This window comes from Schistosoma haematobium, chromosome 7, assembly GCF_000699445.3.
Source record: "Schistosoma haematobium chromosome 7, whole genome shotgun sequence".
Lineage (NCBI taxonomy): Eukaryota > Metazoa > Platyhelminthes > Trematoda > Strigeidida > Schistosomatidae > Schistosoma > Schistosoma haematobium.
Window position 1 is genome coordinate 18,158,912 of NC_067202.1, and position 21,393 is coordinate 18,180,304.

General features: G+C 37.0%; 1 protein-coding gene across 2 annotated transcripts in view; it reads left to right on the forward strand.

Annotated features, from left to right (window-relative positions):
• Positions 1 to 21,393, forward strand: part of FEM1C (Protein fem-1 C) — a 53,315-nt gene that overhangs the window by 21,011 nt on the left and 10,911 nt on the right. Inside the window, exons 8-13 of one of the 2 annotated variants that reach the window (XM_035729735.2) lie at positions 216 to 328; positions 1,257 to 1,492; positions 3,047 to 3,292; positions 5,612 to 6,005; positions 16,576 to 16,809; positions 18,862 to 19,758. In XM_035729735.2, coding sequence (XP_035585568.1) covers positions 216 to 328; positions 1,257 to 1,492; positions 3,047 to 3,292; positions 5,612 to 6,005; positions 16,576 to 16,809; positions 18,862 to 19,110 — 1,472 coding nt within the window. In that variant the 3' untranslated portion in view covers positions 19,111 to 19,758. Of the gene's footprint in view, positions 1 to 215; positions 329 to 1,256; positions 3,293 to 5,611; positions 6,006 to 11,877; positions 19,759 to 21,393 lie in introns of both variants that reach the window. The other variant, XM_051218152.1, reaches the window with a different exon arrangement.

The following is a 21,393-nucleotide window of genomic DNA, read 5'->3' on the forward strand; positions in this document are numbered from 1 at the left end:
ATAATTTAATCAAATAATATTTTTTCATATTTCATAAAATTTAGTTGCCAAATTTACCTTCCTAACTACTTACCTACTTACCTACCTACCTACCTACCTACCCACATACATATATACATACATACGTACTTACGTATACACGTACGTACATATGCTATTTCATCATTCTTGATATCATAGTCATTGTTTTGCTTCTCTCGTTTTTTATATTTTAGTGAATTCTTCAAATGAAAATCAAACAGTCCATTCAACAAATCAGTATTCTAAAGTATCTTATCCTTACGAATCAAATAATAATGATGATAATAATCATAATTATTATAATAATGTAAGTGTTGTTAGTTGTGTTCAATAAATATATTCAATAATAATATCAGTTAAACGGTGGTTTAGTGATTTAAATAATAATTGACTGATATTTATTCAGGTTACAAGTTCGAGTCCCACTCTAATTACTTCAATATTGAACAGTTCGATAACAACAGCATACCTGTTTGATACATACATATATTCTGTTACTGTTAGATATCAAAAGAGTATCTGACATAAAAACAAAAGCAACATGATGATAAGAAATTAAACAACAAGAAGGAAGTACAATAAAATAATAAATAAATGAGATTAGTGTATAATCGGCGGAGGAGATACAATTCAATCATGATTCCAACCGGTATATCATAATGGGTTGATAGTCGTCGATCATAACTTGAAAGTATAAAAATATAGTACTTATAAGTTTGTACTTTGTTGCTGAATTATACAGTCACTTAACTTTTGTGCATTGAATGGCTACCAACTTTTTTGCACACCCTATCTAAGTGAGTTCCATATTGGATACTATTTGCTGCCATTTAGACTAGTTAAATGTTGATAGATCATTAGTTCATTTGGAATAGGGTTGTGAAATGTAGAATAGGTGGGTTAGGGTAGCATTTTTTATTTTACACCTCAAACTGTTGAACCTAAAAATGAACATTTTTATTGAAGATAATCCAGATAACCTAGTTGGTTACTATTATCTAAGCTATTGAAATACTGTAAACGGGTAGAATATACTACTGACGGTCAGTCAGCAACCGTCTCTATCCTTTAGGTTTGACTGTTGAACTTAGACTCAAACGTATTTCATTAAACCTAACGGATTATCAGGGCAAAAAGGAAGATTATATTTCTGTATCGGCTATTAACTAACTGGAAAGTGACAACCGCCTTTTTTAACTTATTCACCGTGTTTTTATTCGATTATCTTTTAACAGAATGAAAACAATCTTAAATATGTTTGTCCAGTATGTCATTTTGCCACTGAAAATCATCCGTTAATTCGTCGATTAAAACAATGTGGTGAAGAAGCTTTTGGACATGTTTGTGAATTTCAAACACGTGAAGATCTAGCCAGTTTAATGTCAAATACACATGTTCTACGCTTACAATCATTGCTTATACGCTTACGTATATTAGGTCCAGATCATCCAGATACCATTTATTTTATCCGGTAATTAAAGTGTTTTATTTTACATAAATTTGTTGTTTTTACCGCATACATTAGTGCCGGAGGGTTGGTGAAAATCAAGGGGGCTGATGTTTTGTCTTAGTTTTTTCGAGATTCTCTAATTGATAAGTGTGAAACATGATCTTTGGAAGTAGAGGATATTTGTTAGTCACTAGTATTCCACCATCTTTGAAGCATTGTTCGTTAACTTTGGGACCGCAGTGTAAAGAATGCCTGGGTTAGGAATGGCTCTCTAGGTAGAGATGGTAAGTTGATTGATGAGATAGTAATTCTTCACTAAACGAAGTGGTTTGGACATGTGATCTGTATACTCCGCCACCACCCACTTCTATGTGTTGTCTGGTATGAGAGTACTTTGGAAGAAGGTTAGGGGCGGCCAAGTCAAAACATGGCAGCCGTCCACGAAGTCATTGACAACTGAACTGAGCCATGTTAATAGGTGCAGACTACTGGGCTAAGGTCCTCGTGATTATCGAACCAGGAAGATTGATATTTTGGCTGAATACCAAGTACTTTAAACCACTAATCAACCATGTCAATGGGTTGAACTTTCAAATCCTTTACCATCCCTTGCCATTGAATCTCATATCTAATTACTACATTGTAAAGTAAGCATAAATAAGTGTTATTATTTTTAATGGAACAGTGTTTTTTTCATGATTCATTTATATTTTAATACATTATAATAAGTTATAGGGTACTGTGAAGATAAAGTCTCACATCACCAACTGTCATTATTTATTTATTTGAACACACTGGTGCAATGGGGCACCAAATACATATTCACCACATATCAACAGCCGTTATTGATCAAGTCACGAGACATGAAAGTTCTGAATTGTGGATGAGGATTGTTGTGGGGTTTCATAATAAGTCGAAACATCTATCCAGTACTTTCTAGCATTCCATAGTTGTCAAAATAAATCAAGTCGTCGATTTGACATTAAAAACAATAAGTAGTTTTCTTAAAGATTATTTCACATTTCTACACGCGCCTACAACTGAATAGAAACAAACATGTCTACCATAATAATAATTTGCACCACGACTCATCTGACATGACCAAGATACTGGAGCACGAGGGGTGTTATTTACGAAGTTGAGAGGACGAAAAACGAATGTCCGGTGATTTAACAGGTTTGGTGGATATAGAGGATCCACCTAAGTGAGTTGGAAAACCCTGATTCCAAACCATTGATGTATATAGGCTCCAGGATCCTTAGGGAACGAATGATATATGAACCAATCGTTGGTTACCGGTTACCATGGGACTGGATCTTCAAATGTTGCTCCAGTGCCTTGTGGATTAGACCTTTGGGTCAATGGCTCCGGATGTGGCGCCCTAAGAAAACCACCTGCTTTGATTTGGGCACCCGGTCAGAATTCCAGCCCTCACACAAATCGAATGATTTATGTGGTACATGTCTATTTGGTGCCTCCTTGTACCAATGTTTACGCATGTAAATAAATAAATAATGATACTGTTGGTTTTCTTAACCATTATTCTTTTGTATTTTTCCCATTTTTCTTTTGTAGTTATCGTGGAGCAATTTATGCAGATGCAGATAATTTTCATCAATGTTTAAGTTTATGGCGTTATGCATTAGAATTACAACGTACATTTGTTGAACCATTATGTCATGTATCACAAGCTGCATTTGTTAGTTTTGCTGAATTATTTCATTTTGTATTAACAAACAATTGTATTGGTTTACCAGCAAAAGATTTAGATCCAACATTAATTGTAGATTGTTTAGAATTAGCTGTTGATAATATTGAACGGTAAGTAACTTTTAATGATTATTATCCATTTTTCTATATAATCTCTTTACTTACTTACGCCTGTTACTCCTCGTGGAGGAGCATAGGCCGCTCACCAGCATTCTCCATCCAACCCTGTCCTGGGCAATCCTTCCTAGCTCATTCCAGTTGTTATTCATCCTTTTCATATCTGCTTCTATTTCCCGACGTAATGTGTTATTTGGCCTTCCTCTTTTCCGCTTCCCTTCAGGATTCCAAGTTAGGGCTTGTCTCGTGATGCAGCTTGACGATTTGCGTAATGTATCTCCTATCCATTTCCATCGTCTTTTCCTAATTTTGTCTTCAGCTGTAAGCTGGTTTGTTCTCTCCCAGAGAAGGCTGTTGCTGATGGTATCCGGCCAATGGATGTTGAGTATCTTGCGTAGACAACTATTTATAAATACTTGTTCATGTTTGATGATGGTTGTAGTAGTTCTTCTAGCTTCAGCTCCGTACAGTAGAACTGCCTTGACATTCGTATTTAAGATTGTGACTTTGATATTGGTTGGAAGTTGTTTTGAGTTCCATATGTTCTTCAATTGTAGGAATGCGGCCCTTGCTTTGCCAATCTCTTACTAATTGAATTATGATATATATTGGGTGATATTGTGATTGTAGTGCAAAATACTTTTAGGCACTTGCAATATATAACGATAGTGTTCTCTTCTGGAGAGATTAATACTTATGTTCTTGTGAACATTAACATATAACTATCTTATTTTAATCCTAAGTGAAAGAGTTAAATAATAAAAGCTGATTCGATAGTATTTTCTGTAGCTATAAAGTGTAATTCTAGTAGTCATAGTTTAGAGTTTAGATGTTAACGTTAATTGTTAAGATGGTCTATCTCTGGCGTTTTTTTATGATTGTGATGACTGTCTGGTTAAGAAACTGTCTGAGTTGTTTACAAAGAATTGGCGATTGGAGAGTGTTCCAACATCATGAAATGATTCTATGGCTGTTCTTATCTATAAAAAGGGTTCACGTCGTTTCTGTAACAATTATCGGGAGATATGTCTACTTCCGATTGAGTCTAAACTATTGACTTCCGTCATGCTTCGTAGTTTGTCCAAAATCCAAGAAAGATTGACTCGCTTGGAGCAGGCTGGTTCACTATTGTGTGTTCGAGCATAGCGACAATAATTCAATTGGTGTCACTTTGTTACCACAGAGGGGGATAGACAAAATGGAAAAAGCATACTTATCATCAGCTATAAGTTTCTGTTTGTATTTTACAGTATTCAGTATGTTGTGTTTTCTTAAAAAAATTCAGCAAATAATACGAATCTTATACATTATTGATTAGTTAAAAGTAAATGGGACATTTATAAAAACCCTTATATTCATGGTATTGCTTGCCATAAATTTCTTCTTGAAAGATAACCAGTGAATTCTTCCTTTTATCGTGAGAGATAAGAAGGTTTTCAAGCACTTCAACAATCATATGTAATGACACTGGCCACTAATGAATTATGATTACTCAACAGGGTTCGTTTGCGAGTCTCTTACTAGCAATCTTATGAGCAATCAAGAGCACCAGTCTCCCTAATCACCAAACCTGTCTTCTTGAGATTTATTTTTGTCTTCTAAATATAGATAGACTATATAGGTGGAAAGCGGCGGCACTAGCACAGTTCGAAAACGATAAATAACAGCGATGATTGGAAGAACTTGATTTCCTGCATGTTTTAAACAATAAAAACTAACGAAACAAATATGTGTGTATATATACATATTACCATAACTGGGGTTTGGGGCGTAGTTAAAATAGGAGATAATGCTATGGCTGAAGAGATTACGGGTTCACCTAATCTGAGAACAGATCGAAGACTCTGTGACACAATGACAGCTAAGCTAGCTATTCCTACGCGTCCCAGTCCTGCTAACTAGAGAGAGAAGTTCGAGTTCAGAAGAGGGAAATATATTCCACAAGCAGCCAGAAGCACGAGCAATAACAACAAAGCACAAATCAAGCCTATATATACAGTATAAAAATGTCATAGCATATCAAAAGTGACAACGAACGAATAACACTTAAGGTCCTCCTAAATGCGAAACAAAGGTGAGAATGGAAGATTTTGGCGCGAACACAAGAAATTCAAATTTTTAAAATAGAATTACAAAAATAAAGTATTTGTCAAGTGAGCTCTGAGGATCTAACATCCCCAACAGATAACATATTGATAACTCTGAAAATTTTGTAGTTTTTACAATCTTGATCTGTATATTTATTGGACAGAGTAGTATGTGTACTGGTATACATTTTCTTCTTTTTTCTTTCTTCCTAATGATTAACAATAGTGGAATGGATTATTCATTTTATCATTGGCATCATCGACATCCATGGTCATATACAGCAGCGGATAAAGAAGCGATTAATTTAATGCGTCATGTATCATTATGTTTACATTTTATAGCAATGATTCTTATTCATTATATGCCAAATTGTAAAGCTTTACCAACCATACGTTCTATTCGACGTCAATTATCTAATTTAAAACAAGTAGTTGAAGAAAATTTTAATGAATTATTACAAAATTCTACATTGAATTTATCAAATATTATGCTTAATCAACAAGAGCTAATTAGTAATAATAATAATAGTAGTACTGAAAATGAATCACAAATAGATAGTTTATCTAATGATATGAAAAAACGTATGCCAATTGAATTGAAACAACGATTTTTCCGTCAAGTAAGTGAATTACTTCTCTATATGATGAAAATTACTTCATTATCCTTAAAAGATGATGAATTAGTTGATGGTACTATGAATGTGGTGATAGGACTTGTCATGTAACGTTAGATGGTGTAGAAATCAAGTGTGAAGAAATTTGGAAGGTGTTCAAACTAAGATGGAGCATCAATCGATGCTTATGAATACAGTGGTCTTGAGTGCAGTTAGAGGTATGAGGGCGGTTATCACTTCCCGGTTTCCCACACCGTGGAAGGGTTGTTCTGGAGGTACCTGAAAAGGAAATTGGATTAGAGGTGGTCTTAGTGACCTGAGAGTGTGACCGCAGTGCCCAAGGGACAACTGCTTGAGGTCGGTCACACACAACCTTTTTATGAGTAATCTTTGTGTTAGCTCTGTACTTGTTGAGACCTTACCACCGGAGACGGATATTTGTGGAATAAGGCGAGGTGTGCATTTTTAGGGTCGACCTTTTCTAACCCCACACCTCCTTGTGGGAAGGCAGCATCGCTGTCATGCTGGTTGTCTGAAGGAAACACCTTACTGCTGTCACATCTCTGTACAGTCAGTAGTACGACTTCGCCTTCGGACCCTGGGTTTGTTGCTTTTAGTCTTACCGCTCTTCAACCGACATGTCTGACATGGTAGGACCTTGAGGAACGGTTGTTCCATCCAGTATAGCTTGGTTGTTTCATGAAGATAGGCGAGCCGGACCACCACATCAAGGTAGCAACAACGGTCTTCCATTAAACTAAGAGATTAAAATCGCTTCGTATCTTTCTTTCTACGAAAGAATTCTTTCTTCCTGTACTATGTCCTTATATGCAATCTTTAATATATTACCACCATCGAATTAACTACTTTTATGAATCCGGTGTTCATCTTGTTGTGTTAATGAGGTATGTATAGTATTCTAATTGTCGTATGAATTAGGAATTCCAGGATTAACGCAATTGAATTAAGAAGACACAGGCACAACGAATGTACTGTATTTAGAATTCGAAATCAAACATTCAACCAGTACAAAGGTATCATTGGTTCATTCAAACACCACATCCGCCACAGCTTAAATTGGAGTCTAGGTGTTTGTAATCAATCGTACGTCTTCTTCTCAAATTCATCCTGAGTCTGTCTGACATTGTATTGGATAAGGATTCTGTATTATCTAGAATATGCTCATTAGCATTAGAATTAACAATCGAAATTGGAACTGACTCACCTGGTTCCTGAAATTGTATTTGATCTACATGTCGACTGTGTGTACTTAAGTCATCGATGTCTAGAATTCGCACCATCGATTTTCCGACATTCTTCAGAACAATACCCGTAGATGGTCGAAGATCATTTCCTCGATAGTATGTAACTTCTGCAGACTCCAGACATCTCATATTCGACCGAAGAATTCTTCCTTTCAATAGCTTCGCTGGAGTCTCCTTCGTCACCGAATGTTTGGCATTTCTATATTGCAATAGAAAGGTATCTACTCCCCTCTCCAGCTCATTAAATGTTGAGTGGGCTATAGAATCAATAGCAGTCTTTAATGTCCTAACAAAATTCTCTGTCTGACCATTAGAACACGGATGTCTGGGAGCAGTAAATAGATGTTTGCACCCTATACCGTTCAACCAGGTAGTGACTGCATCTGCAGCAAAATGTGAGCCATTATCAGTCACCAACACCAAGGGAACACCTTCTCGACTAAACACCTTTCTTAATGCTTGTATTGTGAAATCAGAATTTGGTGAAGTTGTGAAAAAAACTTCAGGCCACTTTGAAAAAGAATCAATGACTACTAGTGCGTAGTATTTACCAAGAAATGGTCCACAATAGTCAGCATGAATCCTCTGCCAGGCCTCAGACGATACTGGCCATGGCACCCACTTCGAAGGATGATTTTTCAACTGATGACATTTCTCACAATTGTTTGCCGTACGACATATCTGCATTTATCTCTGGCCACCAGCATGTGAGCCTTGCCAAGGACTTCATTTTCTCAACACCTAAATGACCACTATGAAGATCTTCAAGAACAGATTTACGCAATGAAGGAGGAATGACAACACGATCATTTAAACACAGAATACCATCAGGAGTAGTAGATAACTCATCCCGCTTTGAAAAATAAATAGGAAATCTCCGTTTCAAATTAGCATTCCAACCTTTCCTTATAGCACTGAGTATACATCCAAAATATCTACGAGTTTTTCTAATGAGATCTGAACGTCTCACTGGTAAAGGTTGCACTAACAAACAATCCGAAGTATTAATAGGTTTATCTTGTAATGACTGTCGAGAAATGTAATCAACATGTTGAATCTGTTTGGCACTTCTGTGCTGAACCGTATAGTCATATGCACCCAAAGCAATACTCCATCGCTGAACCATAGCTGCTGAGGAACGTGCTAAGGATTTTTCGGGATGATAAATAAACTTTAAAGCTTCATGATCAGTAACAATAGTGAATTTCTTTCCGAATAAATATTTATGAAGTCTTTTAACAGCCCAAAACACAGCTAATGCTTCTCGCTGAGTCTGTGAATAACCTTGTTCAGTAACAGTAAGTTTGCGTGAAACACAAATAACTGGTCTACCTTCCTGTTCCAAAACTGCATCAATTCCCACAGGTGATGCATCAGTAATAAGCACAGAATGTACATTAGGGGAGTACGTTCGAAGAACAGCATCACTTTGAAGAAACTTCAGTAGACTTCGTAAGCATGACTCTTGTTCCTCACTCCATTTGAATGAATTGGATGTTAAAATATTATATAAACAATTCGCACGACAAGAAAAATTAGGAATAAAACGGGAATAGTATTGAAGAGCACCCACTAGTGAACGTAATTCTGTAAGATTTTTCGGAGACGGTGCATTAATCAGTGGAGCTAGTCGTTTCATATCTGGTCTAAAACCATTACCATCAACTAGGTATCCAAGACATTCAAAACTAGATACACAAAATGAACACTTATTTGGATTCACTGTTATATTCTTAATTAAACGACGCAATAAAGCAATAAGTCTCTGGTCATGAACTACCTTATTAGAGCCATGAACAATGAGATCATCTTGATAAACTTCAACACCTTCAAGATCACTAACTACTTTATTCATAACTTCCTGAAATATGGCTGGAGAACAACTTAGACCAAATGGAAGGAAATTGTATTTGAACAGACCAAAAGGAGTGTTAATTGTCGTCAAAATAGATGAAGATTCATCTAAAGGAATTTGAAGATAAGCATCTTTTAGGTCAACTTTCGAGAACACTTAAGAACCATGAAGTCGATTTAGAATATCTTCAGCTTCTACCGTCGTGCACGTTTGCTTCAACAAACGGGAGTTCAGAGTTAATCTATAGTCACCGCAAATTCTAGGGGTCTTGCCGTCCGACTTCAGTGGCGTAACGATAGGAGTACCCCATGCTGAAGACTGAATTGGTTCAATTATGCCTTTCACACACAAATCGTTTAATGTCTTATGTACTGCTTCTCGAAGACCATAGGGAATTATTCGTCTTTCAAGAAAGACGGGATCACCCTGTACTTGAAGTTTTATAGACTTAATTTTCATACCTCCACTGCACTTAGCACACATAGCTATCAAATCTTTAAGTAAAGTATCAGAATTTTCTTTAGAAACTAAGAAGGACAACTCCACCTTAAGCCTTTTCAAATTCTTTAAACCCAATATTGACAGTCCTGTTTCGCTAACTAAAAATTCACAAGGTATGTATGAAGAATTATCATCTCTGATTAGTAATTCACAACATCCTCGTATGGGCAGTCTGTGTCCAGTAATCCCCAGTATTGATACTTCAGTGGGTCGTACAACAACGTTAGGATCTAAAGCTTTCAAGTTCTTGAATGAAATAATGGACTCTATACTGCCTGTGTCCAGAATAAAGTCATGAAATGAACCAAGCGATGTATATAGTCGCTTCTGAATATGAGCATTACCTTTCGAAATAGTGGACAAAGACAAATGATCACTAGAAACATCCGAATTATTGAAATTTAAATTACAAGATTTAGTACAGCTCGAAGCAAAATGGACAGTAGCTTTGCATACTGACTGAATGTGTCCTACCTTACCACATTTAAAACATTTAGCATTACGAAATACACATGAATTACGAGCATGAAACTTTCCACATGATAAACATTTACCAAACTTCATCTCACCTTTGTGATTTGCTTTGTAATTCCTCGTTGAAACACCTTTCATATTTACACGAGAATAGGAATCACTGTTAAATGAACGCAAGTTTGATTGACCCTGAGATTGTAGTTCATCAAGACGACTAAGCAAAGTATTAGAAATCTTCATCGACTGGATATCAAGTTCATTGACTGCTTCGTAGTTAATACATGCAGTTCTAGCATCTTGAAAGGAACAGTTTGGCATTCTTAACAGCTCTCTTTCCAAACTCGGTATGTTGATTCCTGCAATTAATCGATCTCTCAGTTGCACATGAAGTTGATCACCGAAATTACACTTGGCAGCTTGTTTCTGTAATTCAAGGATGAATTCCCGAACCTTTTGGTCATTTTGACGAACCATCTTATGAAACTTCGCCCTTTCACGGCATTCAAAACTGGTGCATTTTACATGACTTAACAATAGCTCTTTAAGAGTTGCATAAGGGAGTGAGATAGGTTTTTCTGGATATGCCAAAGTTTTTAATAAGCTGTACGCTTCTCTCCCAATGAATGTCAGAAAATGTGCCACAATTTTCTCACCTTTAACATCTTTCTTGGTCATGCTCCAAATTTCGAACATTTCCAAATAATCCTCAATAGCTTCAGGAGTTGAATGAATATCCAAATTTTCCATTGCAGGTTGCATCACGACGCCAATATAGTATTCTAATTGTCGTATGAATTAGGAATTCCAGGATTAACGCAATTGAATTAAGAAGACACAGGCACAACGAATGTACTTTATTTAGAATTCGAAATCAAACATTCAACCAGTACAAAGGTATCATTGGTTCATTCAAACACCACAGTATGGCAACTTGGACCGATGCATATATGTGCCTGGTCCTACGTTGTAGCTGACTGACTGACTGATCAATCGATGAATTGATTAATTATTGGAAACGGGTGCTAGGTAAGGATGGCAAATCAATTGATGAAGTATTAAAACTTCATCAGTTGAGATGGCTGGGACACGTGTTACGTATGCCCAACGACCGACTACCTCGACGTGCTATGTTCAGTGGTATAGGAGTAGGTTGGAAGAAAGCTAGAGGCGGTCAAACCAAAACATGGCACAAGTCCATGAAGTCACTGACAAGTGGACTGAGTCATGTTGGTAGGTGTAGACTATCTGGTTGGGGACCACGAGATGATAGCAACCGATTGTTAGAGACCCTGAATGGCATGGCTCAAAATCGTTTGCAATGGCGCAAGTGCATCCACTCTTTGTGTTTTCCCAAATTCTAATCTTCTGAATTCTCCATGTCCCTTTTTTCATCTTTCCAAATTTACTTCACTGGATTATACTCTTTAAATAACATCTCCAAACCCTAATCTTCCCTATTACTGCTTATACTCTTGCTACCTCTACCACTACGGGATTTGAATCGACAACTGCATCTCTGTGCTAATGTGGTGTGGCAACTCGAACTAATGTACATACGTACGAAGTTCTACGTTGTTACTGACTGACTGACTGAATTATTGGTCTTATTCATGATGGTATTTGTACATTATCTGTTTGCACTCTACCGTGATAATCATGATCAATGATTGATTGATATGGCTCGAAGTTGGTCACTGTAATCTAGATATATTCAGCATATATCTTTCATTAGATTCGGAATACTGATATCATTTTATATTTCTTATTTCCTTTTTGAGCACAGTTGGATTGTAGTGGTTAACAGTTTCAGTGTTTAGAGCGAAAGAAACAGGGTTCGAGTATCGATGTGAACATCAATACTGGGATGTGGTAAATACATCCATCTGACGAGTCTCGAACTGAAAAATAACTCACGCTTCTTAGATTCCACTGTTAACCACTCTATAAAATTTACTTACAAACACTTATGATTAATATCGAAATCGAGACTGATCAATTGTAGTCCTTAACACAAACAACGGAGAGGTTCGTAAACTTACATTTGAAATATTTCTTATCACCTTATCTCGTCTGTTCTTTTCTATCTTTTATCCTTAATGCTTAATTTAATTATCAGTCTCAATGACACAGATGCAATCGCTCTTCTTTCACTTCGTGCATTCTTAGTTTCAAAGTTATTTTATATTTTGAATCCATCCTTCTCGATTCATCTCCTTTTTTATTTCTACTTCTACAACGTTGGTACTCATTTTGATAATGTCTTATCTCTGTGCTGATGTATCGTTTCACTGTGGGTTTATCGCTAGGTTTTATATTGACCGATTGACTGACTTTCTACTTTCAAATGATGTTTTTGTCTGTCACGTCAGTCTATAATATCTTTTCCGTTGATTAGATTAATGATTTCCACGGTTAATGAACCTAATGGTAGTCATAATATGCCCATTGTCTACATAGTATTCTAGGATTAAAAATATACGGACCATAAAGGATGTCATTAATTTATCACTTCATTGACTACTGAACTAAGCCGTAATTAGGAAATGAAATTTTTCTGATTATGGTCAATCAGGCAAACGCTACGTAGAACCTGGGACATGTTAACATCGCCTCAAGATGCCATAACTCATTAGCATAAGAGAGATCAAATTGTCAGCGCAAATCCTTGAGTAGTAGAAGTAGTAAAAAGATTAGCGGTAACAGAAACGATTGTGCATCGGAGATACAAGTGGGAGAAGGAAATATAAATTAGAAATAGAACCGAAAAAAACTTGTAGGTAATTGAGAATCTAAGAATCTGAAGGAAGACAAAAAGTGAAAGAACCTATGCCATTGTAAACGATTCTGATTCACGTCATTCCAAGTCTTTGGCCATTGGTTACGATGATCATGTGGACTGTAACCAGGTAGTCTTCACTTACTTACATGACTTAACATTCAGTGTCTTCATGTCTTTGTTTGTTCACGCATAGCTTTCTTCTAACCTACATTTACACCAATCATCAGGCTTGTAGGTAGATGGTGAGTGGGCATATGTCATATTTATTCCAACTATCTCGGTCAATAAAGACCTGCCTCCTCGTCATGTAGTTTGCCACCCTTAGTACTCTACGTCTAACCTCAGATTCTCTAACTCAGTGGTACTAACATGTACTAGCACTTCTTGGAAGATTGATATTATGGAATACTAGTAACCTACGAATATTCTCATATCCATAAAATAGAATGGAGCTCACTAGTGTACAGGACACTCTCGTCTTTTGGTTGGGAAACAAGTATCTTGCCTACTCAACAAGTAATGTAAGTTGGCAGATGCCAACCGAACTTTTAATTATAGTGGAATATAAGTTTTCACAATCTATCGATAGATAGAAGACCTCAACTGACGTAGTTCAAAATCGGTTACATATGTATGGTCTTCTAAACTCTAGGTTATTCAAATCATAATATATTAAATATGAGGTATCGGACTATTAGACCTGATGATGTAAAGTGCAGACAATATTATAGAAAATTTATTTTTCTGATTGTTTTGTTGACACTCGATATATAATACGAAACTACAATGAATAATCGACTGGGTACATTAAGTAATACCTCTTGGTAATTAAATCACTAGATATTAGTTCACCTGATAGACAGACAAAATTTCGACTAATTATTAAGAACTAGATAATATGAATAGACATTGACGTTTATGAGCGTAAATGCAAAGTATAGTATAATGAAATCACTAGTTGAAAGGAATTTACAATACTATGTAATTTATTTACTTGAACACATAAATATTGGTACAAGAGGGCACCAAATATATATGCACCACACAAAACAATTAGAATTTAAAGAGAAAAAACACAATAACGAACAGATTAGTGTAATGTAGTGTAATAATTAATAATAGTAATAATGGGGGAAACGGGAAGGTACAACCAGAAGAAATCTTTCAGTTAAGGAAGATACAACCACTTTTTTTTATGAAGAAAGTAAAAGAAGTTTACATCAGGATCGCCACTGGCTTCTATTCTGAGCCATATCTGATAATGTCTCTAGCCACTGCGTAGCACCATCTCTCGGACCCCAGCCAGGGAGTCGTGAAGGATCAACAGAAGCCAGCCCTTTTCAGCTCTCTTTCATACCACGACACCATGTCATACACTGACTACTTCTTTCAACCAGTCCCAGAGTCGGCAAATAATGCACGACGTGGAATTCTGTGGACGACATTCGTAGAACATGTCCAAGCCACCGAAGTCGATGTTTCAAGATGGTGACATCGATTGCATTATCGTCTCTGCGCCTGAACACACGATACCGAACCTCTGCATTACTAACATGGTGTTGCCACTGGATGTCAACAATCCTTCGGAGACAGCGACGATCGAACACAGAGAGTCGTCTAACATCCTCAACTCGGAGAGGCCAGGTTTCACAAGCGTAGAGTAGAACTGCTTTCACCGACGCGTTGTAGACCCGACCTTTTACAGCCAGACTGACATCACGAAGGCGTCAAAGATGACCCAGATTGGCATAAGCCGCTCTGGCTTTCACTATACATGCATTGATCTCATCACTCACACCCCCACCAGCACTTATGCAGCTACCCAGATACACGAACTTCTCGACTACTTTTATCTGCTCACCATCGAGGGTGAGTACAGGATTAGAATGCTGCCAGTCTTGTAGAAGTACTTTGCACTTGGAAGGTGCAAAACACTTACCATACTTACGAACACTAATTAAGTGCGGATTGCATGCCTTGGGCATTATCGTACAGTAAAACAATATCATCCGCATACTCAAGGTCGAGAAGTCTTTCTCCAGACAACAGATCCACACCGCCATTAATTACATCCATCAGAGCTGTTTCTAGAATGTCATCGATGGCAAAGTTGAAGAGGAATGGTGTGATTGGGCAACCCCAGCAAGACCAGACGGAAGATGACACAGGGTCGTCGGATAAACGCACGTAAAACAAGCTTTTTGAAGCGACACTTGGACAGCGAATTTGTAGTACTTCACCAGAGTATTGAATACGGGTCTCGGATAGACATTGCAAAGACATAGCCAGTCCTATCTGTTGTCCGACCTGCATAAGTGTGCGAACGTTGAAGGCAGCCAGTTTGAATGGTGCACGTGGTTCCAGAAAAACTGCTTCAGTATTCGTATTTGGTGGTAGCATACAATTTTCAACCAGTCTGTGACTCGAGGACGATTAGATAGAACCGAGTTTTCACCATGGGCGAGCTGTTGTATAAGTCGAAAAGTAAGGATAGACAGAGTGGGAATAAAAGAGAGTGAATATATGACGTAAAAAAATAATAGTAACAATAATAGTAATAATAATAATAATAATGTGAATCGTTTGATTGTTAATCGAAGTAAGAAAAGTATTTTCCATAAATATCGACATTTCATCATATTTGTATGTGGGCTGTTATACTGCCCGGGTGCCCTGACCGAAGCAGGTGGTTTTCCTAGGGGGCCACACCCCTTGCCTTTGACCTAAAGGTCTGATCCACAAGGCAGTTGAGCATCGTGAAGAGATGCTGTCTCATGGTAGCCGGTGAACGACGATTGGTTCATACGCAATTCGTTCCCACAGGATACTGGAGCCCATGTGCACCATTGGTTTGGGATCCGGTTAAAGCCCCTGGCGGACATTCGCTTTTCGTCCTGTCATTTTCGTAAACAATACCCGTGGTGCGAGAAGGCAGTGAGTAGGACTTCCCTGGGATAGGCTGTATACGCGTGTCCGTGTGAGAGCATTTCGAGAGGGAGGGCGGGCCCACCCCACTCTTGGTATACCAGGGCATTTGGGGGCTGTCTATTGTTGTTCATTAACCGATCACAGATCACCGTTTTGAATAATTTTCATTAGTTTAATGTAACTCATTTGCAAGGAGTTATTGATTACTAATTAGATGCCAAGATGAAGCTGATCTCGAACCTGGGACTTAACGATTGATGACTGAATTCTTTAATGTCTAATCCACTAATTAATTGTTTTTATAAATAATGTGTAAGCGATAGGTTTGTATTGTTTCATTTTGAATAGATTCAATGTTCAGTATATAATTACAATAAATAAATAATTATAATCAGAGAAGGGTATTTTGTGTGGATATTAGTAATTTAATGGTTGTTTTTATGAGTCAGTTGAAGCTAGAGCACTATGGAAAACCTGTTCTAGTGGTTAAGCGCTCGTGTGCGAGACTGATAGGTCCTGGATTCCCATCTTGCGAGTTGGGGTCGTGGATGCGCACTGCTGAGGAGCCCCATGCTAGGACGAAACGGCCGTCCAGTGCTTCCAGGTTTTCCATGGTGGTCTGTCTTCAATTGATTCATGATCTCAACTATTAAGTAAATAATTATTTCACCTTGAACAAGGTAAGGTATGTGCAGTTAATCGATTTTGTTCGTCAAATAAAGAATTATTCATACAATTTATTGACTAACATTTTCTTTATTATTTTTTATCTAGGTTTATAGATTAGTCAAGTTAGATCCTAGAGTACATCGTGGTCAAAGTTTAATACATTTAGCTTGTTCACCAGAAACTTCAACTGTTGGTCGTTTTGTAATTTGTACTTTTCCAAATGTCAATGTTTTATCTTTGCTATTTGAATTAGGCGCTGATGCTAATTGTGCTGATGTTGATGGACAACGTCCGATTGGTCATGTTTTAGCACAACGTCGATTAAAAAGTTCTGAACATGTATGTATATGAATATATATACTTATATATGTGTGTGTTTGTGAGCATTTTATTCCACATTGAATTATATGTAATTTTTCTGCTTTGTTTTCTACTTTCCAGGTAGGTAGTCGAATCCAGGAAGTGTATTTTCATCCATATTTTGTAAATATGCTATTTCAATATTCCATCGAATTACCTGTGCACATAATAGCCCATATAATACGGATTCATTTCATTAAATGAAAAGGAAACTTTGAGTTCTTGTTCAATCATGATTCAAAAACATTTAATTACAGAAGTCTAGCGTTTTTTCCTTTGATAAATTTAGCTAGAGTAAAAATTTTAGCAGCTGAATTTATGAGTCGACCTAGGCTAGACGACGAGTGAAAACTCGGAAGTACTGGAAAGCCATTTCGTCCTAGTCTGGGACTCTGCAGTGGTGTACACTCACGATCTCTCACGTGGGACTCAAACCCCAGGGCCTTTGGTCTAACACACGAACGTTTAATCTCTAGACCACCGAGTTGGCATCCAGCGCTGTTAATATCTAATTTCAATTGATTTATGTTCTTGCGCAACCTTTCATCCATTGTCAAAAGTGAATAACTGTCTCCATTAATCACGACTTCTCACTAGAACTCCGGGAGTTCCATCTTGAAGCTAGTCAATAATCAGCACATGATTATTATCAGAATAAGGATTTATGGAGATTGTAGTAATTTTAACAAGTGAATTCATGAGCCGATCTGCAGTCTTCACAAATCTCCATTCTGATAAAGCGAAAATAACAAATGTAGCAGAATAAGAAGAATTCATTTCAATGTCATGGATTCGCATCAACTGTTACTTATAACCTAGAGACAATAACCTGCTTCGGTCTGGGCACCCGGGCAGTAACACAGTCCACACACAAATCAAGTGATTTGTGTGGCATCCGTGTTGTGATATCTGTATCTGCCGCAGATCGTAATCCACACACAAAAGTAAAACATCTAAACTGGTCTGGCGATATTTCCTGTATTCGGTTTGCGATGTTGAAGTACGTCACTTAGTCATCCTATGGTCTTTTCACAAACTGAAGACACTAGTATCTAATGTGAACATTGATGACCGTTCCATCAAATATATGTGTCAGGCACTCAACTGTTCCCAAGAAGGTTAGGTCGGCTGGATTCTTTGGGAGAATAAAACTACAAAACTTTTCATGTTCCAAAACTCCGAGTTTTCATAATAATAATCTCAGTATTTGAAGTCATAGTAGAGAAAGATACCTGCGTTTTCCAAGATATCGACATATTCTTGACCAACAATTCGATAAGAGCATTTTGCTGTTTCAATAATGATTTCAGATTATTCATTTTAGTGATATAAAATCCACTTTCACTGAGTATATGCGTGTACGTCCGTTTCAACTACCGTCGCCACTGAAATGACTCTTAATTTTCTCCTTTACACCAATGGGACAATGAGTTGCCTTAGACGAATATCTACACTAGATGATACCCTGCAGGTGTCTATTATAGTAGACATCAGCACAACTAAGCTCAAGAACACGTGACTGGTCTGACTAGAACGTGAATGTATTTCAATGTCAACAACCGACAACAATAATGATAAAAAGGAGTCGGAAATTAAATAACACGCCTAATACCTATCAGATTATCTAGTAGTCTGACTACGTAAGCAACCAATCGTTATTTTGTTCACCTACATATCATCTTGTTAACTTATTTCCTTAGAGACATCTTATTAACTAATGTTTCTCGTAAGTGGACTATGTGACATATGGACGATTTTTAGAGGATTGTTGTTTCGCGTGAGATTGAATTTTGTGTCATAGTCAATTGTCTCTAGATTGTGGATATACTCAGCTAATGAGTCCCAACGACTAACATGAAAAAGGTCTCAGATCTTCTTTGGATCAATTAACTTATTGATCACTTGATCGACTGAATCCTTTCAATCCCTGTAAATCTAATAACATTCAACATTGAAGTACTATTCAATAATTGAATCTCGCTTTAAATGTATTTATTTATTTTCATTCATATGTTATCCATTTTTTGATAGGCCTCTCTTGTTCATACTCTGGTTAAATGTGGTGCTCATTTAGATGCAACCAATCGGAATTCTTTAACTATTCTCTATAAACGTTTTCATCATGTACTCCTGGAATCTCGTGTACAAATCTTGGATCATGTGACTTTAGCTTGTCATGCTGCTCGTGTAGCAAATCATTATGGATTGACTGCATCGAATCCATCAGTTCAAGCTTATTTACCGAATAATTTATTATTTTTCTTACAAATGCATCAGTAAACAACTAAATAATAACAGGGGTTAAACGGCTTGATGTATTTTTTTTCTACTTTAACTTAAAATCAAAAACTTTGTTTACTCTAATTGTTTGGTTGTTTCCCACCCCTCCCAGTTTTTTCAAAGTTTGGTTCAATCATTAATAATATTAAAAGGAAGAAGAAAAACAATACAAAACAGCACAATATCCCTGTACACAACTATTTTTTCTTCTTTAAATTCTTATAGTTTTAATCTCTTTATATGAGTTGTTTCTTCCACACACCCCCCATCTCTCTCCGTTACCCCCCCCACCCACCCAGAAACACATATACCCACTGCGCCAACATATTACTATCATATATGAATGTATTTTGTTAAAAAAAACAAATTGTATAATCACTTATTTTAAGTGTTTAATTTGATCAGAAAGATGTTACATTGATTAATTTAAATAAAATACTTTACTCTTTTCTATTTTCATTGTGTGATATTTATTGTTGAAGTCTATTCGTGTTTACTAATGACTCGTCTTATTATGATGATGATTAGAATTCCTTTCGATTGATTTTTCCTATCGTTATACATAGACATTTGTTTCTGTACAGAACTTTTTTTTTATATAGATGAATGAATCAAATGCCTTTGATACTGATAACAATAAGGCAGTGAGTGAGTAAAAGTTTGTTCTTGTTTTGTTTTATTGGTTAATGATTTGTAAACGTAAAATAAATTAGATTATCTACTTTATTATTATTGTTGTGTGTTTTTTTTTAAGTATTTTCAGTAATGGTTGAAATGCCTCTAAATGATCTGGTACGACTGAGAGTATGAAGAGTCAGATCTCTTTCTCGAAATGCTCTCACACATGGTCACGTGAATACAATCATTGTTAGGAAAGTTTTACTCACTGCCTTTTCTCGCACTACGGGTGTTATTTACGAAATTGAGAGGTCGAAAAACGAATGTCCAGTGATTTAACAGGTTTGGTGGATATAGGAAGATCCACCTAAGTGAGTTGGAAAACCCTGATTCCAAACCATTGGTGTACATAGGTTCCAGAATCCTTAGAGAACGAATGGCGTATGAACCTATTGTTGGTTACCGGCTACCATGGGACTGGATCTTCAAATGTTGCTCCAGTGCCTTGTGGATTAGACCTTTAGGTCGAAGGCTCTGGGTGTGCCGTCCTAAGAAAACCACCTGCTTCGATTTGGGCACCCGTGCAGTATCATATCCGATACACAAATCGAGTGACTTGTGTGACGCATATGTATTCGGTGCCCCTAATATTTATGTGCTCAAATAAAATAAAAGAAATGGTTGAGATGGTAAGTAATATATACTCCTCAGCAGTGCATATTCATCATTATTATCCCACCAGGATCGAACTTTGGTAGAGTTGTGGATATACACTGTTGAGGAGTTTCATGCTTGAATGAAACAACTTTCCAGTTCCTTCTGATTTTTAATAATTGTCTATTTTAAGCTGGTTCGTAATTTCATTAACATTTAGCAACTCCTACAAACCCCCATACTCAAAGTAATAAATGGTTGTATAAATATAACAGTACTCGTTGTTAGGTGAATAATTTGTAAAAGGTGGAACCTTGAGAAATATTCTGCCCTATTTGTAAGACTTCCCTCAAATCATTGACTCTTGAGTGGGACTGTAGTATATAGATGAACTTTAATTAATTTTTCTAATGATCACACTATTTCGACTCTTATTTGCCGGTAATTCGTCAGAGACTTCATATTTATGGAGCTTATTGATTATTCGAGTCTTACTAGAACCTTTTCGACTTTAATTTCATGATTATATAGTCACATATCACCATGGATCTGAATGTAAATTAATTCAAGCTACAAATGTCTTTCTGATCATTCGATTTATGTGAGGGCTGTGATCGAAGCAGGCGGTTTTCTTAGGAGGGCACACCCAGAGCCTTCGACCCAAAGGTCCGATCCACAAGGCACTGGAGCAACGTAAGGAGTTGCAGTCCCATTGTAGTCGGTGACCAATGATTGGTTCATACGCCATTTGTTTCCTTAGGATCCCGGATCCCATGTACACCATTGGTTTGGAATCAGGGTTTTCCAACTCCCCTAGGTGGATCCTCCATAACTACCAACCCCGTTAAAGCGCCGGACATTCGTTTTTCATCCCCCCATCTTTGTAAATAACGCCCGCGGTGCGAGAATGCAGTGAGCAGGACTTACCCGGCAGTGGTTTTTTTCATCTGGCCATGGGAGAGCTGACACCGCACTCGGCCGTACATGATCATTTGGGGGCAAACCGAACTA